The sequence below is a fragment of the Dama dama genome, chromosome 26 (genome assembly GCF_033118175.1).
Source record: "Dama dama isolate Ldn47 chromosome 26, ASM3311817v1, whole genome shotgun sequence".
In the NCBI taxonomy this organism is placed as follows: Eukaryota; Metazoa; Chordata; class Mammalia; order Artiodactyla; family Cervidae; genus Dama; species Dama dama.
Genome location: NC_083706.1, coordinates 26,022,099 through 26,045,065, shown reverse-complemented (window position 1 = coordinate 26,045,065; position 22,967 = coordinate 26,022,099). Strand labels below are relative to the sequence as shown.

The 22,967-nt window shown below is 40.5% G+C and overlaps 1 protein-coding gene and 1 non-coding gene across 4 annotated transcripts; both read left to right on the top strand.

The window, feature by feature from the left end:
* The first annotated feature begins 194 nt into the window (after positions 1 to 194).
* VNN1 (vanin 1) lies at positions 195 to 17,015 on the top strand. 3 transcript variants are annotated; one of them, XM_061130106.1, is made up of 10 exons: positions 328 to 425; positions 1,183 to 1,234; positions 1,717 to 1,847; positions 5,965 to 6,132; positions 6,518 to 6,710; positions 7,661 to 7,952; positions 8,386 to 8,747; positions 13,683 to 13,853; positions 15,052 to 15,186; positions 16,877 to 17,015. In XM_061130106.1, the coding sequence occupies exons 4-10, from the start codon at positions 6,032 to 6,034 to the stop codon at positions 16,910 to 16,912; spliced, it is 1,290 nt and encodes a 429-aa protein (XP_060986089.1). In that variant the 5' UTR covers positions 328 to 425; positions 1,183 to 1,234; positions 1,717 to 1,847; positions 5,965 to 6,031; the 3' UTR covers positions 16,913 to 17,015. The 3 variants fall into 3 exon arrangements, with proteins under 3 accessions (XP_060986088.1, XP_060986087.1, XP_060986089.1); XM_061130105.1 differs by lacking the exons at positions 1,183 to 1,234; positions 5,965 to 6,132 and having other exon boundaries at positions 195 to 425; XM_061130104.1 differs by lacking the exons at positions 1,183 to 1,234; positions 5,965 to 6,132; positions 16,877 to 17,015 and having other exon boundaries at positions 195 to 425; positions 15,052 to 16,403.
* On the top strand, positions 5,635 to 5,738 carry LOC133047370 (U6 spliceosomal RNA). Its single transcript, XR_009690735.1, has one exon. It is a non-coding gene; the product is annotated as a U6 spliceosomal RNA (small nuclear RNA).
* Positions 17,016 to 22,967: the final 5,952 nt, after the last annotated feature.

Below are 22,967 nucleotides of genomic sequence, written 5' to 3'. Positions count from 1 at the left end.
TCACCGAGCCCTGTAAGAAGGGAAGGTCATTTGTTATGTGAGATCTGTTTATATCTATGTCTGCGATGTAAAAATCACAGGGCTTTCTTAAAGCTAGCTTTTGCCATTTATTTTGAAAGTACTAAGTTCCAGGAGCCACGTGGCTCCCTGTGTTCTGTCTGTCTATAAATAACAGGGCTCACTCTGCTTTTCAGCAGCCGCTGGACTTCAGCATGACTGTGTCTCAGATACTGAGCTCTGTGGCCGTTTTGTTTCTCTGCGTCTCCAGAGCCAGCTCCCTGGATACCTTTATTGCAGCTGTTTATGAGCACGCAGTCATACTGCCTAATGCCACCCCCGTGCCCGTGTCTCCTGAAGAGGCCTTGGCAGTAATGAACCGGAATTTGGATCTTCTGGAGGGAGCCGTGACGTCAGCATCAAAGCAGGTACCATTTCTCAAGTGTGCTCCTGGCTGCGATGTAGAGAAAGGGTGGCGTCCCCGTAGATAGAATCGCTGTCAGGGTCAGTTACACTTTGGAATGACAGATGTCTCAGGGTAGCCAAGACCTTGTTTTGCAATCAAAGTCCTCCCCGCTCCTAGTTTTTAGGGCAAGGACGCTATTACATGCTTCCCTAACAGTGAGAGCAACATTTAGAAAACACAACTTGGGTATTATTGGCAACAAATCTTAGAGGAACTTGCTGTGAATTCAACTGTTTTGTTGATTTTGTTGCTCTTTTCTGTTGGAGGGTTGGAGGATGAATGGGTCAGGTGGAGGGTTGGAGGATGAATGGGTCAGGCATCAGTAGCTATTCTTAGAGTAATGGTGTACTTTTGTGATCTTCAGAGTTTGTAGGTTATTATGTTAGTTTGTAACACCAGAACTAACTTAAGTTGCAAATTACTTACCAGTGTGTATTACATACTTCATACTAAATTACAAAAGTACATAAGTTAGTGCTTAGTAAGTTCTTGAATTGAATGAAGGGTTAAGTCTGCATGTGCGGCTTGAATCAATGTGGTTGAAATAAGCTATGTGTAGAGCAGGTAAAGACAAGGGATATATAAAGTCTGATGAGAGTCATGAATGTATACATATAGCATGTATTTATCAACATACATTCTTGTACATACAAAGATTTAAAAGGTTATTAAGAATTCTGAGGCTTTTTTTCACCTTTAGTTCAACTGCTTCCTTAAAGGCCACACACACACAGCAGCTTCCAGGATGACTCTTCCACCAGAGTTGCCCAGGTGAGCTCAGGTTGGACCTCTAGGCCTGGCACCCTTCAGATAACCATGTCAGAGCTCCTTTCTGAGAAATGGGGATTGCATTTGTAGGGTATGAGGTGGGGAAGGCCAGAACAGAAGAGTGAGTGATAAGTATCCTGACATACTCAGGCAAGATAACTGGCCAAAGGTCAGGGAAGGTGTTTATTCAGGGAAGAGTTAGGTTTATAGTTAACAACCGCAGCAAGTAGCAAGCCTGTGAGTAGCCTGGGAAACTATTAGCAGCTATGAAACAATGAAAAAGTGACATAGAAATGATAACTGTGGGATTAGGAAATGAAAGTGGTTGGGAAAAGAAAATAAATTATAAATATATAAAAAACAGAAGAATAAGATGGGAAAAAAAAGAAAATTTTGTTTCTCAGCCACTCAGGTCCTCTTGCAGGCCACCTCTTTAATTGTTCGCTTATTTGAAAAATATATTGATTCTGCTTCATTTGTAACAGGGTGCGCATATCATTGTGACCCCAGAAGATGGCATTTACGGTTTTAACTTCACCAGGGAATCTATCTACCCATACTTGGAGGATATCCCAGACCCTCAAGTGAACTGGATCCCTTGTGATAATCCTGACAGGTAAAGAAATTCATTATGGAGAATTTAACCATGAACATTAACTTTATCTGAGAAAACTTTGTAGATCATTGTATAAGCTTCACTATCAGCTGTAAGTTTCATGATAGTTTTAAAATTTTTCGTCTCCTACAAATATGTGTATTAGGAACATGAATGTGAAGTTAGTGCTATAAGATGACATCAGAATCGAATTCCAATGTGAATTTCCACTGAGGGAAAGAATATGGAGAGATGATAGTGTAACTTACTTAGGGTCACAGGGTGTTTGGTTAGAGGAAGAACCATATCCAAACTCTACTCTTCTGACTCCTTACTGGTGAGCAGAAAATTGCTTTCCTGTGTAGGTCTGTACTTTTAAAACGGTGTGAGAAAATAGTGAAACAGAGTCACATGTCAGTTTAATATTAAAATTTTCCCTTTCTCATCAATAAGATAGTTGGATGACACGAAAGTATATGAAATTCTTAAAGCTTAAGATGAGGACCTAGGAGGTGGGTAGAGCAGAATTGTGTCGGTGGTTATTTTCTGTTTTTAATTTATATGGCTCTGCTGGAGCTTAGTTGCTGCATGCAGGGTCAAGTTCCCTGACCAGGGATTGGACCTGGGCCCCTTGCATTGGGACCCCGGAGTCTTAGCCACTGGACCACCAGGGAAGTCCCATATAAGTGGTTTAAGTCAAATCTAGAATAAGAAATATGAAGTCTGATAAAACTACACTATTACTTATAAGGAAAACATATGAACTATGCATTTAAGAGAATCATGTCAGTTGACTCACATTTCCAAATGCACCATTGCTAAAATTGTAGGAATTCCTTTTTTGGAAAAGCTCTCAAAACCACACAAACTAACAACTGTGTCTGCATATAGGGACACCTTGATTTTTGACAAAGTTCACTATTATTTACCTTAATATTAACAAACCATTTTAATTTCATTTCATTGCAGCATAATTATTTCTTATTTAACCATGTCCTATGCTCAAGGTTCAGTTCTAAATGACAAGCCTTCCATTCTTACTTCCATTAGGAATTGCCTTTCTTTCTTTCTGAATGACCTTTCCCTAGAACCAAATTTCCTAGGGCCTATCTGAGAATTCCCACCAGGGTGTTGCATTTGTTCCACTTCAGGAAGTTTGGTAGTCTTTCTTTTTTTTCCATCAACCGATAACATCTCTGTCCTTGCTTTTACTTAACACAGTTTTTGATACCTATTATGTCCAAGCACAGTTCCGGACAATGGAGTGAACAAAAAGAACTAAAAAACTTTGTCCTTTGGAGCTTATATTTAAGTGTGAAAACAGCCAATTGAAATTAAAAAAAAAGATATTTGTTTAGTTATCTATCACCTGTCAACCTATCTACAGTATGGAGTAGAAATAAATATTATAGGAAAAAAATAAAACAGGAGAGGTGAATATGGTGGAAAGTATGAGGTTTAAATTTTTATGTTGTCAGAGGGCTTCATGGTGGTATCTAAGCAAGACTTAAAGGAAGTGAGGGAGGAAGTCATATGGGTATCTGAGAAAAGAACCTTCCAGGCCAAGGGAATTCTAAACACCAAGGTTCCGTGGTCAGAGTGCATGTCTGGCATATTAGGAACAGCAACAAAATTAGTGTGGATGAAATGATGTGAAGAAGTGGGAGAAAAGTAGGAGATGGAGGCAGAAAAGCAAACAGCTTGGAGGGCCCCGATAGTATAAGGGTCCATGGGCCATACTAATGACTTTGGTACTTAGGTGAGAAAGCAGCCACTGGTGAGTTTTGCGCAGAGAAGTGACATGCTCTGGCTTCAGTTTTATAAGGATCATTCCTGTGTCCTCATGGAGACAAGAGTCCAGAAAGATCAGTAAAAATGCAGGAGATAGTTTAAAAGCTATGATGGTAACCTAGGCAAAGAGATGCTGGTGTTGGGATGAAGACGGTAGAAGTCTGAAGAGGATTTTGAAGGGCACCAGCCCTGCTCTCCCCCGTATCTCCCACCCTGTGCATGTGGACAGCTCTGCGTAGAATGCCTTTCCCCCAGATGCCCACGTGTCTAGCATGGTGTTTCCGGTAGTGGTACATGCCTGTGCGCACATCTTAAGTCGCTTCAGTTGTGTTTGACTCTGTGCAACCCTATGGACTCTAGTCTGCCAAGCTGCTCTGTCCTTGGGATTCTCCAGGCAAGAATACTGGAGTGGGTTACCATGCCCTCCTCCAGGGGATCTTCCCAACCCAGGGATCAAACCTGTGTCTTCTGCGGTTCCCACATAGCAGGCAGAATCTTTGCCACTGGGCCACCAGGGACGCCTCCGTGTAGTGGTAGGACCCAACAAATATTTGCTGAATGTTTCATGTGCACTTCTTAAAAGTTAAGAAAAGTTGTCTTCCATAACTGACAGTTTTTATTGTATTTTGAGACTGAATGCTTTGTCTTAGGAAATACACTTTAATTCTTCCATTTCACCTCCTTTTTCTGTTCCCAGTAGACCTAGGACAGAGCTCTGCATTTATTAAGGGCTCAGAAAATATTACAGATTAAGTGAGAAACAGATTCAGGCTAACATAAGCCAAATGCATTTTGAAACTCCAAATCAAAACTTGTGGTCTAACAAAGAATTTGGGAGCCTTTCTGGGTATAGCAAAGAGTTTGAACAATTAGTTTGAATGGAAATAGATTAGAATATGTGGTATGCTTTCAAAATTAATATAGAAAAGAGGAAAATATGCAATCAGGGCTGTTTTAGAAATCCAGAACAGTAGGGTTTTATTTCATGTGCCTATTCTACCGCTTAGAGTATTTGAAAAGATTTGAGATAAATATGTTTCAAATGATTTAATGTCTCATATTTATATCTGTGCATTTCAGATATTAATTTAAGCAAGTGAAGGGAAATATTATTAAATGGTCATTTATATAGATGCATTAAAATAATAATTTTTAAAAGATGTTTCCTATCCTTGTTGGTTTTTTCAAGGATATGTTTTGTGGGTCATTGCTATGGTTTTGATTATATTGCCAGCAGATGGCACCAAATTTTCATTCTTCCAATAGTTACCACAGCTTTCTCAGATATTCTTCAATTACCTCCTATTAGCCATTTATTATTTCAGTGTTATGCCAATAAAGAATAAATATGGCTATATGTTATATACTCTGAGGTCTTACTGTTCAAAATTGTGTTTTAATTGCTTTACTGGGACAACTACTGGTAACATGATAAGGAATAAAGAAATCAAGCATTAACAAATATTTCACTATTTCTGTTTTTCCATACAGGCTGGCACTGCTCTAGTCCAACCCTTATTTCTTCTAAACCGAACTATGATAACAGCTTTCTAATGATTCTCCACATTTATACTCTGATATTCTAGTACATTCTATGTTCCGATAACCTACTAATCTTGAAGAAAATTCATATCATGTGACTTCTGTTCTCAAAACATCTAATGGTACCTCTTTGTCTATTACATTTGGAAAAGATTTCTTAACCTCTTGTGCAGAGCTCTTCTCCTATGACCCAAACTGCATCTTTAAAATTCCCTTTTTTCCCCTAAAGATGCTATTGCTCCAGAGAGAGTGGCTAGTTTCCTGAACAAGATTTCCCTTTCTACTGCCAAGGCTTTTTTCCCACTTAAAAAAAAAAAAGTGAGGTAAAATACACATTACATAAGATTTAGAATCTTAGCCATCCTTAAATGTAGTCAGTGGTATTAAGTACATACACATTGTTGTGCAGCCATCGTGTTCTCCTTCTCCAGAACATCAAGCAAAACTCAAACTCTATACCCATTAGGCAGGAACTCCTCTTGTGCAGAACATACACTAAAAGTGGAACAAGACAGAGAAGATGAGCATTGTCCCCCAAGCAAGGATGGCGTGAAAATCCCTGAAACCTTTCATATTTTTGGAAATGAAAGGGGGGACTTTATAACCGATACCACAGGAACACAAGGGATCATAAGAAACTACTATGAACAATTATACGCAACAAATTGGACAGCTTGGAAGAAACGGATGAAGTCCTAGAATTAGGTAGAAAGATGGGATTCCCGGTGCCATCGTCCCAGAATCATCTTACTTCCAAGATGTTGTTCTTTCATTCAGAATGTTTTTAATGCCATTTTTCTTTCAGGCATGGGTTCAGCGAACAGGAGATATGGGTCTTTGTCCCATAATATCTATAAGACGTGATATACGTTATGAAGTGGAAGTCACTCAGTCGTGTCCGACTCTGCGACACCACAGGCTGTAGCCTGCCAGGATCCTCTGTCCATGGAATTCTCCTGGCAAGAGTTCTGGAGTGGGTAGCCATTCACTTCTCCAGGGGATCTTCCTGACCCAGGGATCAAACCCAGCTCCCCTGCATTGCAGGCAGATTCTTTACCAGCTGTGTGACCAGGGAGGCCTAAGATGATCATATAAATAAATATAATAATTAACAGATGATGATAAATGCTATGAAACAAATACATAGCCCAGAATCTCATCATAGAATAGTTTTCTACAACCAAATTGCCACAAACATGTACTTCCTCTGAAGTTTCTTGTTTTAATCTTTCCCTTCTATCTATGCTATTTAGAATTGATTTTTGTGTCTACATATATATTCAAGAAACTATCATTCTGAATTTTATTAAAAGCTAAGCTTTATTTTTCTTTTTCCTCTTCCGACGAATATGTAACAGATTTGGCCGTACCCCAGTGCAACAAAGACTCAGCTGTCTGGCCAAGGACAACTCCATCTACGTTGTGGCAAATATCGGGGACAAGAAGTCATGCAACGCCAGTGACCCTCAGTGTCCCCCTGACGGTCGTTACCAATACAATACTGATGTGGTGTTTGATTCTAAGGGAAAACTGGTGGCACGCTACCATAAGGTAGAATTTATTTGCAAATAATTCAGTTACTGAATGCTTAGTAAAATAAAGTGAACAAGAAGGGAAACAATCATTATTGCTGACAGTAAGCTCATTTTAGAAACAGAGTCTAAATAAAGCATAGAAAGTAGTGACTATTTGTGGCAAGGTCCTAGAAAAAGGATATTTCCTGTACATTTAGGAACACAGGAGTGTGCCATTAGAAGTGTGTGGGAGTCAGTAGGAGTGACCTGCCTTGAAATAAAATGTTGCCTTTGGACTTTGTCCTTTTTTTTTTTTTAATGATGGATGGTCATTTTCCTTTTTTAAAAAAGATATTTATTTATTTATTTTTTACTGTACTGGGTCTTCGTTGCTGCATGTGGGTTTTTTCCCAGTTACGGTGAGGGGAGGTCACTCCTGCTGCAGTGTGCCGGCTTCTCATTGCAGTGGCTTCTAGAGCCCTGGCTCCGTACCTGTGGGGCATGGGCTTGGTTGCCCTGCGGCATGTGGAGTCTCCCTGGACCAGGGATTGAACCAGCAGAGAAGCCCTGCATCTTGTACTTTTAATGACATGACCTGGCAAAGGCTAAAGCTAGAATGAAAAACTTACCAGACAGTCTTGTTTTCAAAGAGAAAAGAAGCAAAGTTCTTTGTCTGCAGAAAATTGTTAAGTGCTCTTGGCAAATAGAAGCTATCATTTCCCTTTTGTGTCTTGTATAATAATATTCAAGAAGGTGTCAATAGATAAGGATTTCCTTATATATATCTATCGAATGTGGAACCTGAGCCAAAGGTTCCTATCAGCATAATCATCTCTGATTCTCTAACGTTCTTTCCCAAGGGAGACAGTGGTCGTAGATGAGGTTGGCACACTTTAATAAATGTGTGCTTGAGCTTTTTTAGATGCTGTGACATCTGGACCAACTTCTTTAAAGAGATTTCCCCCCATCATCTTCTGTTTATTGCAGCAAAACCTTTTCTTGAATGAAGATCAATTCAATGCACCCAAGGAACCCGAGGTCGTGACTTTCAACACCACCTTTGGAAAGTTTGGCATTTTCACGTGCTTTGATATTCTCTTCCATGATCCTGCTGTGACTCTGGTGAGAGAATCCCGTGTGGACACCATACTCTTCCCAACAGCTTGGATGAATGTTTTGCCACATTTGTCAGCTATTGAATTCCACTCAGCTTGGGCCATGGGCATGAAAGTCAACTTCCTAGCATCCAATCTACATTACCCCTTGAAGAAAATGACAGGTAATGTGTAGCCTTTAAGATTTTGATGTAATCAAAAAGGAAAAAAATATTTTTTTCTAGCTAACATGTACTCCTTTACAAAATTTCTCCAGCTGTTAATGTTTGCATATCTAGCTGGTGACATGCAGTACAATCAATCTCAACCCAAATTATTTCATAAACTGGTTTAGTTTTATTCAACTTGAATATACACTCTTTCTATTTTTCAAAATTCACTACTTTTTACATGAAATTCTCTTCTTGGCTTCTTCGTGTCATACTTTACTGGATTTCACTTCATCTGTCTGACTTTATCAGCATATTTTGCTGAAATTAATGAAAGATATAGCTTAGAAGAAGTTAAATGTTCATATGAGTTTAGAATAACTGTAACACCCATGCAACTCTTTTTTGTTTTCTGTTTTAAGTGTCATTTCCAACTTGTCATTTCCAGGGAGTGGCATCTATGCACCTGATTCTCCACGAGCGTTTCACTATGATATGAAGACAGAGAAGGGCAAACTCCTCCTTGCACAACTGGACTCCCACCCACACCCCACGCCAGTGGTGAATTGGGCTTCCTATGCCAGTGGTGTGAAAGCCCACTCAATGGGAAACCAGGAATTTACAGGCATCATTTTTTTTGATGAATTCAGCTTCTTGGAGCTCAAAGGAATTGAAGGAAATTACACAGTTTGCCAGAAAGATCTCTGTTGTCATCTAAGTTACAAGATGTCTGAGAAAAGATCAGATGAAGTTTATGCCCTGGGGGCATTTGATGGACTACACACTGTCGAAGGGACCTATTACTTACAGGTAATGATTGTTTTGATGGCAGGGGAATTAGAGGATAAAACACAGGACACCCAGTTAAACATGAATTTCAAAAAAAAACAATGAATTACTTTTATTATGAGTATGTCCTACTTTGGTGTTTATGTGTATACTAAGAAAATTAGCTGTTTACTTAAAATTTCTCTTTATTTGGGTATCCTAAATTTTTATTTGCTAAAACTTTTGATCTTAGATGTCAGTCCAATGTTTGCTCATTTTGGCAGACATTTCTTGAATGCCAAACACATACCAGATATATATTCAGCACTAATGAGATGAAGACGAGTAGGCATGGACCTGCCTCTTGAGGAATTTCGTAGCAGAGAAAGATAGATGACCATAGCTTCAACACAGGTTGGCGTGTGATTGAACAAAGAAGGTGCATTTTGCTGTAAGAATAATAAAGAGCTACATTTAGTCTAATTTGGAGATCCAGGAAAATTTCTGAAGACGTGATGCTTGAGTTTATGCTGTTTTATCCAGGAGAAAAAAAGTGGGAGGGAATTCAAGATAGGGTGAAGAGCCTGAGCAAGGGGTGGATGTGTCAAAAAGCAGGGTATACAGAAATGAACAAACAGCTGAGTCACTAAAGTGTTAGCATAGGAAGTGAGGATGGATGGAAAATGAGCATAGAGCCAGGATCACACCCTGCAGGACCTTACCTGTCATTCCTAAGACATGGACTTTGTTCTATCATTGATGGTTTCTGCCAGAAGGTGTTCAGCAAGGGAATGATGCTGTCACAACTGTTTATGAGTAAATCATTTTGGTTGCACTGTGGATCATGAAACATAGGGCAAAATGACTAGTTGTACTATTAAAATAGTCCTGCAAGGGCTTCAATCAAGATTATGTTCATATGAATAAAATCAGGATATGGAGTCAAGAAATATTTAGAAAACTAATCTTAGTAGCTGATTTGAGATGGAACAGGAAAACAGAATGAAGGGTCTAGAATGTACCAGGTTTCTGGCAAGAGTGGCTGGATGAATGGGATGCTTTGACGGATCAGGATTAGAGAGGAGGAGCAAATTGGACGGTAGTGGGAGAGATGGTAAATCCAGCTTTGGATGTGTGGGCTTTTCATTACTTTGGGGACATTCAGTTGTATCCAGTAGGCTATTGAATGTAATATGACACTTAAGGGAGATATTAGATTTAGAAATACAGTTTTGAAAATCAGCAGGAAAAAAGTTGTGATAAACCCACAACAAAGAGTGAATTGCAAAAGCTGACTAATGGTAAAGAATAGTGAGCTAAAGGTGGAATCTTTTGAAGCTCCTGTGTTTGGGCAGGAAATAAACAGAAGAATAGGAACCTGCAATTATGATTGAGAAATAAAGGAGCATTTAAAGAGAACTCTTATTAAAGGTAAGGTAAGTAGAGACTCTCAGAAGGAGGAAACTGTGAAGTGTAATTGTGCAATAGGTTTACCATTATTGCATGAATAATATATAATTTTGTTGGAATCTCCTGGGCTCAGGATGATAGAGTGAAAGACAGATTACAGTGGGTTGAAAAGTGAGAGGTAAGTGGGGATATTCAAAGAATGAGTGAATATTTCTTCTTCAAAAAGCATATCTGATTCAGGAAGAAAGGAAACGAGATAGGAGCTAGACAGAGACTCATGGTAATGCTGTTTCTGTTTTTCCAATAGATGAAAGAAACTTGATTATCTTTATAGGCCTAAGAGAAAGAGCAACAAAAAAGGAAAGGATGAAAATGTGGGAGGAATCAATATTCCTTCTCAGAGCTCTGAGGTGCTAGAAGAAAGGGGAAAAAATGCTATCAAGAACACAGGTAGAAAAAGTCCAATGATTGGAAATAAGTTTTAAAAATTATGTTGTAGAAGTGTATCTATTGCCACATGAATATTATCATATATTACATGGCATATTGACATATATTGCATTATATATGTGGTACATATGTATGGTATTTTATTTCCATGCTGCTTTTTAAAATAAAAAAATGATATATTATTTTTTATTATTTGTGATCTACTTTTAAGTTTAAAGAAATGATTATAAAACATGATAGCATTCTTTCAATTCTTCCTCTCTTTTCCCTCCTTCCCTCACAGTCTTATCTGCCTCTCTGCCTGCCCCAGAGTCTTGACTCCACTTGAGGGGATCAGCGATAGGTCTCTTCTTAGTGTTGGGAGGTTGCTTACTGCTCCAAGTAAATCCAAGACGCTCTCTGTTTTTATTGCCGGACAGTGATCCTTCAGCTAAGCCACCGGTGCCAGACAGGTTTTTAAATTTAAAATTCTTAATTTAGAAAATTTCTTCACATGTATGATGACCCTTTTCTTGTTTTTTTTTTCAACTGAAACTGATTGAAAACTCTGAGCATGTGGTTGATAACTTGCCAACTTTAAGCTTCATGGGGGGATATTCTAGCTGGGCTTTTTACTAGAAGAATCCCTGAGGCAAGTGTCTTCAGAGACTTCCTTTGGGGATGATTCAGTTTCCCATATTTCAAAATTCTTCTAATTCCTTTACTGAATAAGTTTGCTTAATTTAGCAAATAAAAATACAGGGTGCCCCAGTAAATTCAAAATTCAGATAAATACAGATTAAAAACAAATATGTCCAGGTAATAGTTGGGACATATTTATATTAAACACTGGTTTGGGTATTTTTAGTTTACATAAACTTCAGATTTAACTGGGATTCCTGTCCTGTAATGTATTAGGAAACCCTATTCCTGAAGGAAAAACACTGTTTTAACAGAATGTAGAGAGTCAGCAGCTGACTCATTGTAAAAGTCCCTGAAGCTGGGAAAGATTGAGGGCAGAAGGAGAAGAGGGTGTCAGAGGATAAGATGGCTAGATGGCATCACCAAGTGCAACAGACCTGAACTTGGGCAAACTTCGGGAGATGGTGAAGGACAGAGAGGCCTGGCATGCTGCAGCCCATGGGGTCACAAAGAGTTGGAAATGACTGGGTGACTGAACAACAAGACAGTCAAGTTGGGGAAATGCAAGGTAGAAGGGCATGGTATCACTATTCAGCATGACTCATTCAAAAACTCTCCTTACTAAGTCTTTCAGAGTCTCCATCTAAACACTGTCTGCTTTACCCTCTCTGGAAATAAAGGTTCCATCTTTTATTGGAACTGGGGAAGGGTAGTTGCCCATCCGTGTCTGGGGACTCAGCATTGAGGCACCCTTAACAACTTCCTACCAGTTTTCCTTTCGTTAAGCACCCCAACTTACTCTCAGTTACTGAGGTACCTAGTGCTCCCAGGGATGGAATCTTTTGAGTATTCTGCAGTGTGAAAGCAAAAATGAAAGTCACCCAGTCATGTCCAGCTCCTTGTGACCTCATGGGTTGTAGCCCGCCAGGCTCCTCTGTCCATGGAATTATCCAGGCAAGAAAACTGGAGTGGGTAACTATTCCCTTCTCCAAAGCATCTTCCTGACCCAGGGATCCAACCCGGGTCTCCTGCACTGTAAGCAGACTCTTTACCATCTGAACCACCAGGAAGCCCATTCTGCAATGTAGACAGGTTGATTCTAGGCTTTCCCCATGCTAATTCAGGAGACTCTGTTTCGATACCTGGGCTGGGAAGATCTCCTGGAGAAGGGTATGGCAACCCGCTCCAGTATTCTTGCCTGGGAAATCCCATGGACAGAAGAGACCGGCAGGCTACAGTCCGTGGGATTGCAGAAGAGTTGGACACAACTTAGCAACAAAGCTTCCAAAGACTCCTTTGTATATATGTACCACATCATTTTAATCCAGTAGTCTGTTGATAGGCGTGTGGGTTGCTTCCTCAGTCACCATTTTTGTGTCAACACCCAAACTTCTAAACTTGTGCTCTAGTCTATCCTCCTCCTGTTCTCCTAATCTTGTGGGTTCACAACTTCCACAATAATAATAATGCTTGTTTTAGTAGGATTGCAAGGGAACAAAATAGAAGCATGTATTCACTGTACCTTTATGTGAAAGTTGTTTGCATCCCGTCTTGACACACTTGCCCAAAAACACTTGCTCTCCAACTTCAAATGTGGAAGGAGGAAGACCAATTAAGGGCCATTGCTCTAGTCAGGCAATGAATGAAGGTGGCTTGGAGTAAAATTTTGAAGATGCAGTATAGATGGAGATAAGTGAAGAAGGTTCTTCCTTTTGGGGGCTTTGCATCCACATGGTGAGATGATTCATACACTTAAATTTTCACACAGATAACTTTGTAATATAGTGTAGTATAGTGTAACTATGTAGGATAAGGAAAGCGCTTTCAGCTCTTGCTCGGGTGTAGGGTATGTGATTCTTCCAGTTCACAAATTGTCTCTAGATCAACTCTAGAGTTCTCTAGAGTTCTTCAAAGTTCCTTCATTGTTACAAATGGATGATAAGATAGAAATTAAACTAGTGTCTAAACTTTTTAAAGATAATTGAACACTCTTGATTACTAAAAGCATGGCTAACTTGAAAACAATAAGGTATAATTGTTCATGGCTATAGACCAAGGACCTATTATTTCTTTATGTGGTTTAATCTTTTTACAGTGAATTGCAGAAATAGATGTAAGAGATGCAGGTTTGATCCCTGGGTTAGGAAGATCCCCTGGAGGAGGGTACAGCAATCCACTCCAGTATTCTTGCTTGGAAAATCCCATGGACAGAGGAGCCTGATGGGCTTATGGTCCATAGGGTCACAAAGAGTCGGACACAACTGAAGTGACTTGGCATGTACACAGAAAACACTAGGGCCTGAAGTCTTTCTTTTTTTTGCTAATTGCAGTAGTTTTCAGCAAGAAAGCAGATTAGTCTAATGAGGAAGCAATATTATAGCAAACATTATAAACAAAAGGACACAGACATTTTTTGCTAGATCAAGAGAGTGTTTCAATTGGCTTTCCTAAGGCTTAACTGCTTTTAAACTTATTGTCCTATTATTTTGTTCCTAGATTTGTACTCTGCTGAAGTGTAGAACAACAGACTTAGACACTTGTGGTGACTCAGTTGAGACTGCTTCCACCAGGTTTGAAATGTTCTCCCTCAGTGGCACGTTCGGAACCCAGTATGTCTTTCCTGAGGTGCTGCTGAGTGAAATTCAGCTTGCACCCGGAGAATTTCAGGTACAAATCTTTGCTTAATATTGATAAATCATTTTATGTAAGAAGAAGCATCTTTTGAGTAGAAAACCTGCCCAAGTGCTTGTAGATATCATGAAAGTCTTCATTTGGAGAGAGTAAAATTGGCCTTAGGGCTCATCAAGGACATGGGGCACATGGAACCTCTTGTCTAAAAGTCCTTTAGAGCGGCAGGCCCAGTCTTTCTGGCCCAGGGACTGGTTTCATGGGAAACAATTTTTCCACGGACCATCAGGGAGAATGGTTTTGGGATGCTACTGAACAACAACAAAAAAGCACATGACACTTACTGTGTCTTTTATTTCTTTTATTACATCATTTCCACCTCAGATCATCAGGCATTAGATCCTGGAGGTTGGGGACCCCTATTTTAGAGAATAGCTAGTGTAAAGAAGTATATCTTACTGTGGGGACTTCAGGGAGTGGGCTGGACGGTTTAAGGACTGTCAGGTAGAAAGAAGACTAGAGAAGAATTGCAGGACCAGTCCTACCAGAGGAAGCCTCCTGGTTTAGGGGAGGGATGGCCTAGGACAGTTGAAAAGAATTCTTTTCGTGGTGTGTTCGAAGGCCCTGGGTGGCCATCTAGAAAAGGAAAGAAAGAAAAGCTGAAGGAGAATTGGATAGCGGCTGAACTGGCAAGAAGCAACCCTCTTAAAAAGAATACACCAGAAATAATTACTTCCTGCTCAAGTGTTCTGTTCAGCCACATTCTCCCACTGACTGCCTGCAGATGCCAATCTTACTCCCCTTTCTTGGTCCAAACAGTTACTGTGGGGAGCTGAGGACAGTGGGTGGATAGGGAGTCTGTGATGAGTGAGTGTGAAGGATGATACAAGCTCATCTCAACCCCACCTTGGTCAAGCCCTCCTGATCCTTTGGAGGAGTCTTTCTTGCCTGAGAGAACAAGAGTTCTCTCATATATTCTCAAATCCATTGTTTTGTGTTTATTAACTCATGGGATGCCCTCTCAGATGAGTAAATTATAAGATGTAGAATACAGCCATTTCAGTAACTGCCAATTCTATAGCTCCAATTTTTCTCTGTACTTTTTCAAGTTTTTCAGATGGAGTAGAATATGGCCATTACTTTCATTGTTTCTTCATCCAGTTGTACTGAATTTTAAGAGTGTGTTGTGAGGCTGTACAACTGAAAGTTATTCTCAGCTTCCCTATGTTTTAATTAGGTATCAAGTGACGGACGCTTGTTCAGCCTGAAGCCAACATCTGGACCTGTTCTGACAGTGACTCTCTTTGGAAGGTTATATGAGAAGGATAGTGCGCCAAATGCTTTATCAGACCTCACCACACAAGCGCTAAGGGTAATGTTCATAGTTATAATACCTATTGTGTACTCATTAGATTGGTAGAATATTTACACTTTCTATCTTTACTTTGGATAATTTAAAAAATAATGAATATGAAAAGAAGAATGGACCTGGGATTTTGATAATAGTGCTCATGATCATTCATATCAATGAATTGCTAACACATTTTTTCTCTTGTTTAGAAACACACACACACACACACACACCAGACAATATAAAGTAGATAAAGTGACAAAATTTTGAAAAAGAGCAACAATTATACCCATCTGTTAGGTTTTTTTTTTTTTAAGTGAGAATGAAATAAGTCACTAGAGTTAAAGTGCTTAGACAACTTCCCAGCTCATGGTAAGTATTGTGTATACGTTAACTTTTACAGTGATATGGGACTCTCACAGGAAAACCAATTGTGATGTATTTATTGCTAAAATCCTATCATCCCTGATTGTTCAAAGTGCATGTATTTTCTAATGGTTCAGCCACTCTGTATATTTTGATTAAAAAGTCAGTAAACTCAAAAGCCAATTGGGTGTGGCTTGATAGCTAGCACTAATGTATCCCAGAGAGCAGCTGAGCTTACATCTAGAAATCTACTCAAGAGCCTGAAGATTTTTTATGTGCTTTTCAGTGGTGATTGACTGCCTGTTTAGAGCTTTGCCTGTCTTGTCAACCTGTAAGCAAATTAATAGGGTGACTAAAGTAGACGTTTATCAAATCTGGCTTCTTAATGGCCTGTGAGCTAAGAAAGGTTTTTAGGTTTATGAAGATTTGAAAAAGAAAATTAAAAGAAGACTAGTATTTTGTGACACATGAAAATCCTTTGGAATTCAAATTTCAGTCTCCATACCTAAAGTGTTATTGAAGAAAGCCATGTTCATTTGTTCAGTAGTGTTGATGGTGTTTTTCATGCTGCAGTTGTGGAATTGAGTAGCTGTGATAGAGACTGTATAGACTAAATGGCCAAAGAAGCTGAAAATATTTACTACCTTTACAGAGAAATATTGCCATCTCCTGCTCTAAAGTATTAAAGAACAATGCATCTTAGTATTGAAAACAAGTAAGGGCAAATTATCCTTGAGTGTCTCTTATTCTTCCACTCAAAGAGAAATAAAATATTTTCATTTGCTTTCTGTTATATTAACATCACAAGAAGATTACCTTGATTAACTTATGACCAAATATGTCTAATAGGCTATTACCCCAAACAAGTGAATATAATTTTATAAACATGATTAATATTTAATCATTCTAAGATACCACATCATAGTCTTTTGTTGCTGGTATTTACTTACATTTCTGAAAGGAATAACATTTTTTATTTTATTTTTAATTAAAAATTTTAATGAAAGTATAATTCTTTACAATGTTGTGTTAGTCTCTAGTTTCTAGTTTTTAAATTTTCCTGGAGATCATTTAAGAACTGCTCATATTAATATACTATCTGATATTTTTTCCTGTGACAAATTTGCTACATTGTCTTAAAATGATTTTTTTTTTAATTAAACATTGCAGCAGTGAATTTACTCTAAAAAATGGCATTTACTATGTTCATACCCAGCTCTGGTTATTTTCACTCTGGATTTCTTTAATGCATATAGATTTTTTAATGATATTTTGATGTGCTTTTTAACTGTAATTTTAATTTCTTCTGCTTAAAGTAATTGTGATGCTCACTTGATACCAACAGCTCAATCCTAAGACAGAAGCATGGAAAAGTAAATAAGGTCTAACGTGAAGCAATGCTGAATGGGAAGGAGGAGAGAAAAAAGCAGCAGAGGAAAACCATGAGGATTCTCCACAATCTAATAAAAATATGGCACTTTCTTTAAAAACTAAAAATGAAGGTTCTTAAAATGGATGATAATCCAAAATACACATGTTCATTCATACATTCGCATGCACACACACAGATATACCCCAATGACTATACTCTGAGGCCTTAGCACTTAGGAAGGGGCACCTAGTTGGACACAGGTGCAGATTAAAATGTGAGTCAGTGTTGTTTGTACTTCTAGAAAAGTGCTTATGAGAGAAAGGTTTGTTTGGGTATGGTGATCTCAAACAGGAAGCACTATGCATCTCTTCAAAAGCCAACAACCAAAATGCATCCTACAGGTAAATGAGCCTGCTTGCGCTTGGAGGTCTGAGTCCTGCTCTACAGCCTCATGCTCCCCCAGCCTCCAGGCTCGTGCTCCTCCAGCCTCCAGCCTCCAGGCTCAGGCTCCTCCGGCCTCCAGGCTCATGCTCCCCCGGCCTCCAGGCTCATGCTCCGGCCTCCAGGCTCATGCTCCGGCCTCCAGGCTCAGGCTCCTCCGGCCTCCAGGCCCATACTCCCCCGGCCTCCAGGCTCAGGCTCCCCCGGCCTCCAGGCTCAGGCTCCTCGAGCCTCCAGGCTCATGCTCCGGCCTCCAGGCTCAGGCTCCTCCGGCCTCCAGGCTCAGGCTCCTCCGGCCTCCAGGCCCATGCTCCCCCGGCCTCCAGGCTCAGGCTCCCCCGGCCTCCAGGCTCAGGCTCCCCCAGCCTCCAGGCTCAGGCTCCTCCAGCCTCCAGGCTCAGGCTCCTCCGGCCTCCAAGCTCGTGCTCCTCGAGACTCCAGGCTCATGCTCCTCGAGACTCCAGGCACATGCTCCTCTGGCCTCCAGCCTCCATGCTCCTCCGGCCTCCAGGCTCATGCTCCTCAAGCCTCCAGGCTCATGCTCCTCGAGACTCCAGGCTCATGCTCCTCGAGACTCCAGGCTCATGCTCCTCTGGCCTCCAGCCTCCATGCTCCCCCGGCCTCCAGGCTCGTGCTCCTCCGGCCTCCACGCTCAGGCTCCCCCGGCCTCCAGGCTCATGCTCCCCCGGCCTCCAGGCTCAGGCTCCTCCGGCCTCCAGGCTCAGGCTCCTCCGGCCTCCAGGCTCGTGCTCCCGCAGCCTCCAGGCTCATGCTCCCCCGGCCTCCAGGCCCATGCTCCCCCGGCCTCCAGGCCCATGCTCCCCCAGCCTCCAGGCTCATGCTCCCCCGGCCTCCAGGCTCATGCTCCGGCCTCCAGGCCCATGCTCCCCCGGCCTCCAGGCCCATGCTCCCCCGGCCTCCAGGCTCATGCTCCCCCAGCCTCCAGGCTCATGCTCCCCCGGCCTCCAGGCCCATGCTCCTCCAGCCTCCAGGCATGGCAGGAGCTCTTGGCTGCTGCTCTTGCTGCTCTTTGTAGTCATAGTTCAGGACTTGGTAAATTTCAGTGACCAGGGTTAAAGACTTCATGAGCTTTCCTAACTGTGGACTGTGGTTTTAGCTCAACCTTAGATAACTTAGATTCCCTACAGTCAAACATTTCCTGGGCATGGATGCCGGAGAAAGCAAGAGCTCCCTGGTCTGGTTCATACCCCGTGGGGACATGAATGGTGTTAGGGTTAACGGGACTCCGTGTCTAGTGGTGTGCTGACAACAGTTGACCTGGACTGATGCGATTCTTCATGCAGGTTTGAGACAGGACGCTGGGTGAATAGAACCCAGATGCCAGAAGCAGGGTCTGGGCGAGCTAAGCAGCTGGCTGTAGCTCTGGAATGTGAAGGCTGTGATCACGAAGACACGTTCTAACTGCCGTGGAACGCTAACTGGAGGAACCAATGGACTGTTGCTCTCTTCATCCAACTCTTTGTCTTCTTCTTTATTCCTTACTAAATGCATCTTTGTGATGATGGGAGAGCTGCTTCAATGGCTTGTTTAATAGAGACTTAATGAAGCCAGTGGAGTTGGGAGAGAGTGATTAGTGTGGGCTTCAGTAGGGACATTTTCTCCATCTCAATTCATTCTTTTTTTTCCATTAAAAAATCCCCCAAACTGTCAAAATGTTGCCATAGTATTTTCTTTCTTCCCTTACTAAAAATATTCACTTTCAAGTTTGTGGGGAAGGTACTAAAGGAGAAAAGTTCCTTAGATCTAGGAATATAGCTGTATAAAAATTAAAAGAAATAAAAACATAAATAAAACAGAACTTCTAGATTCCAAGAGTAGTCAGTCCTTGGAGAAGGTTCAAAATACCTGTGGTCTATTCACTGTGATAAGGATACTCCCACGTTGCCTTGATCTCTGGTCTCCCCCAAAACTCAAAGTTGCAAAAAGGGAAGAAATAAACAAATGCAAAATAAAAATACCCCAGTAGGAATGCATGGCCCCTCACCCTTATTTTCTGGAGCCAGGGAATGTCCCACCCCTCACAGTCTCAAAGAATAATCACTGTATTCCAGCCCTTAAGAGCTCTTTAGCATCCATTGCATTGGGACATCCATGTGTAGCAGAACCAACAAGAACTGTGTTTATTTTTAAAATATTTCAGCTGTATTTTATTATTGCTGAGGACTGAGCAACAATGACAATAATAATGAACGTTTTCAAGCATGAACTTTTAAAAGATAAACTGAGGCATGTTAAACATTCTAAGAGTTAATATGAGCAAAAACGAGTTTGAATAGGGCAGCACCAAACCAAAAGTGGTTGGGAGAGTCCTCTGACGGGAGTTAGGGACAAGACTTTTATAGGAAAGATGGAGATCCAAAGCAAGAAATTATTTGATTGGCAATAGCTTAAGTAACTGGCTTATTTGGGAAAGTCTAGTGGGCTGTTTGTAATTGGTTGTGCTTAGATTTTGATTTCTTAACTTTGAGACATTTACAGGCTTAGGTTCTGATTTGCTCACATAGGTTTCTAAGGTATTAGAACCACCTAAGTCTAATGGTTTCCCTGTTTAAATTAACTTACTACTAAAACAGGCACTTTCTCACATGAAACAATCCTTTAAATAAGCATTATTGCCTTCATTTTACAAGGTAACATTGAGGCTTGGAGAGGATAATATATTCAGAGTAACCAAAAATAAGTAGTTAAGATAATCTAAAACATCTAGCTACTTTTGCCTCAAATATAGGTACCGTTGGCCCTTCATATCTGTGGTTAGTGCACCCACAGACTCAACCAACTGCAGATTGAAAATATTTGGAAAAAAAATTCAGAAAGTTCAGAAGTTCAGAATTTTCTATGTTCTGGCCACTGTTTACGTAACATGGACATCCTGTGTGCATGCTAAATTGCTTCAGTTGTGTCCAGTTCTTTGCAACCCTATGGATTGTAGCCTGCCAGCCTCCTCTGTCCTTGAGCTTCTCTAAGCAAGAATACTGGAGTGGGTTGTCATTCCCTTCTCCAGGGGATCTTCCCTATCCAGGGATCAAACCTGAGTCTCCTGCATCTCCTGCATTGGCAGGAGTGTTCTTTACCACTAGCACCACCTGGGAAATCCACTTATATTGTATTAGGTATTATAAAGGTATTATAAGCAATTTACAGATGATTTAAAGTGCACTAGAGAATGTGCATAGGTTATATTCTAATATTATACCATTTTGTGTAAGGGGCTTGAGCATTTGAGAAGTTTAGTACCCACAGGAGGTCCTGAGATCAATCCCCCTTGGATACTGAGGAAGAGGTTTACTCTTTCATGATGCTATACTTTCTCTCTCTTTAGAATGTATTTTAGTCAGGAAAGGCTAGGGAATGGTACAGCAGTAAATAATATCAAAAACATCCTGGCTCATTAAAGCAAAAGTTTATTTCTTATTCATTCAGACTCTCTTCTAGGGAAGCTAGTCTTTATTTCATAGATCAGAACTCTGGGCTCTTTTCACCTGTATCATTTCCTTATCAACTGTGCTCCCATAATTTCTAGAGCATGAGAAAAGAATATGAAAAAATTGTACAATGCCTTATAAATGCTTTCACCCAGCGTGAAAAATGCCATTTCCTCTCATATTTTATTGGCCAGAGAAAGTCATATGGCCATGCCAAATTTAAATAAATAAGAAGTGTAATTCCCCTGCATGTTCAGGAAAGGGAAGAGATTTATAAATATTGGCTAACACTAGTAATATCACTCACTGAAAGTAAGATCTTCAAAAACATGTGTCTTATATTCTTCTTCAACTTTAGCATATAAACATCATTTAATAAATGATTAATGTCTGCCGTGAGTCACCAGAGGGGCTAGTTCAGTTCAGTTCAGTCACTCAGTCTTGTTGGACTCTGGATTGCAGTATGCTAGGCTTCCCTGTCCATAACCAACTCCTGGAACTTGTTCAAACTCATGTCCATCAAGTCGGTGATGCCATCCAACCATCTTATTCTCTGTCATCCCTTCTCCTGCCTTAAATCTTCCCTAGCATCAACATGCTTTCCAATGAGTTAGTTCTTTGCATCAGGTGGCCAAAGTATTAGAGTTTCAGCTTTAACATCAGTCCTTTCAATGAATATTCAGGACTGATTTCCTTTAGGATTTACTGCTTTGATCTCCTCGCAGTACAAGGGACTCTCAAGAGTCTTCTCCAATACCACAGTTCAAAAGCATCAATTCGTCAGTGCTCAGCTTTCTTTATAGTCCAACTCTCACTTCCATACATGACTACTGGAAAAACCATAGCTTTGACTAAGATGGACCTTTTTTGGCAAAGTAATGTCTCTGCTTTTTTAATATGCTGTCTAAGTTGGTCATAGCTTTTCTTCCAAGGAGCAAGCATCTTTTAACTTCATGGCTGCAGTCACCATCTGCAGTGATTTTGGAGCCCAAGAAAATAAAGGCTGTCACTGTTTCCACTGTTTCTCCATCTATTTGCCATGAAGTGAAGGGACTGGATGCCATGATCTTCATTTTTGAACGATGAGTTTTAAACCCTTCCTTTATTTTTTAACCTATAGTTACACTATACTTGCCCCTTGCCCCATTACTTTGTTGTGAAGCCCATGAACATGCTAATTGCAAGGCAATACCAACAGTTGCTCAAACTTTCCATTGATCTTTCATTGATCTAAAGGCAATTTTACCTGTACTTGCCAGGAGTATGTAAAAGGCATCACTGATGTTTTGTGTACAGCATTTTGTAGTTTAAAAAACATTTTCATGTACATTTTCTTTTATTTCACAAAGTGTTGTGTTCATATCTCCTAACTCGGGTGTATCAGATTCTCAAAAATGAATCATTGAGCTTCATGTCCAATGTGTTCTTTAGCTTTCTGGATTATCAGTGTTTTCTTAGATAGCCATGCTAGACTGCAGCTTCCTGAGGGACTCACTGTTAATCCTGTTTGATTGAAGTGGTGGGTACTGATGTTTTGCTTAATGATTATTAAAGCTAGATTTTAATTGCATTTTTAAGGGTCCACCTGCAGTGCAGGAAACCCAGGTTCAACTCCTGGGTTGGGAAGATGCCCTCGAGAAGGGAATGGCAATCCACTCCAGTGTTATTGCTTGAAGAATTTCATGGACAGAGGAGCCTCGTGGGCTACAGTCCATGTGGTCACTAAGATTCGGACATGACTGAGAGACTAACATTCTCACACTTTCACTACCTTTGTAAGAGCAACACACTACATTCTTCACAGTCCATCTTGTAGCTTTAACAGCCACAGAGTTTGGTAGATCTCAGGGTGATAGGTAGAGGGCTGAGGTGGAGGTGCATAGCTAATATTAAATATATATACCCACCCTGAGGCAAGATTGAACTCAGTTGATCATCTCTGCTAACATGGCATGAGAATATAGATTTTCCTTGAGACACTGAGAGAGGACTGTCAACATTAAGAGTGGAAGTTTTTTGGACTTGGGAGGTAAATTTAGAAGGATCAGTGACAATGTGTTCATTGTGTTCCCTTATGTGTGTTAAGAGTGAGCTCTTTTAATCTTTCTGTTTTGAAATCAGCTCTGTATGGTTGTCCAGTTGCAGAAATATAGTAAGAGCTCTTATCAGTGTTAATA

Bases quoted from the DNA above. Each gene is read 5' to 3' on its own strand.
- VNN1 (XM_061130104.1), top strand. From the start codon at position 213: ATGACTGTGTCTCAGATACTGAGCTCTGTGGCCGTTTTGTTTCTCTGC. The intron at 1,848-6,517 runs GTAAAGAAATTC...AATATGTAACAG, and splicing joins CCTTGTGATAATCCTGACAG to ATTTGGCCGTACCCCAGTGC. The intron at 7,953-8,385 runs GTAATGTGTAGC...TGTCATTTCCAG, and splicing joins CCCCTTGAAGAAAATGACAG to GGAGTGGCATCTATGCACCT.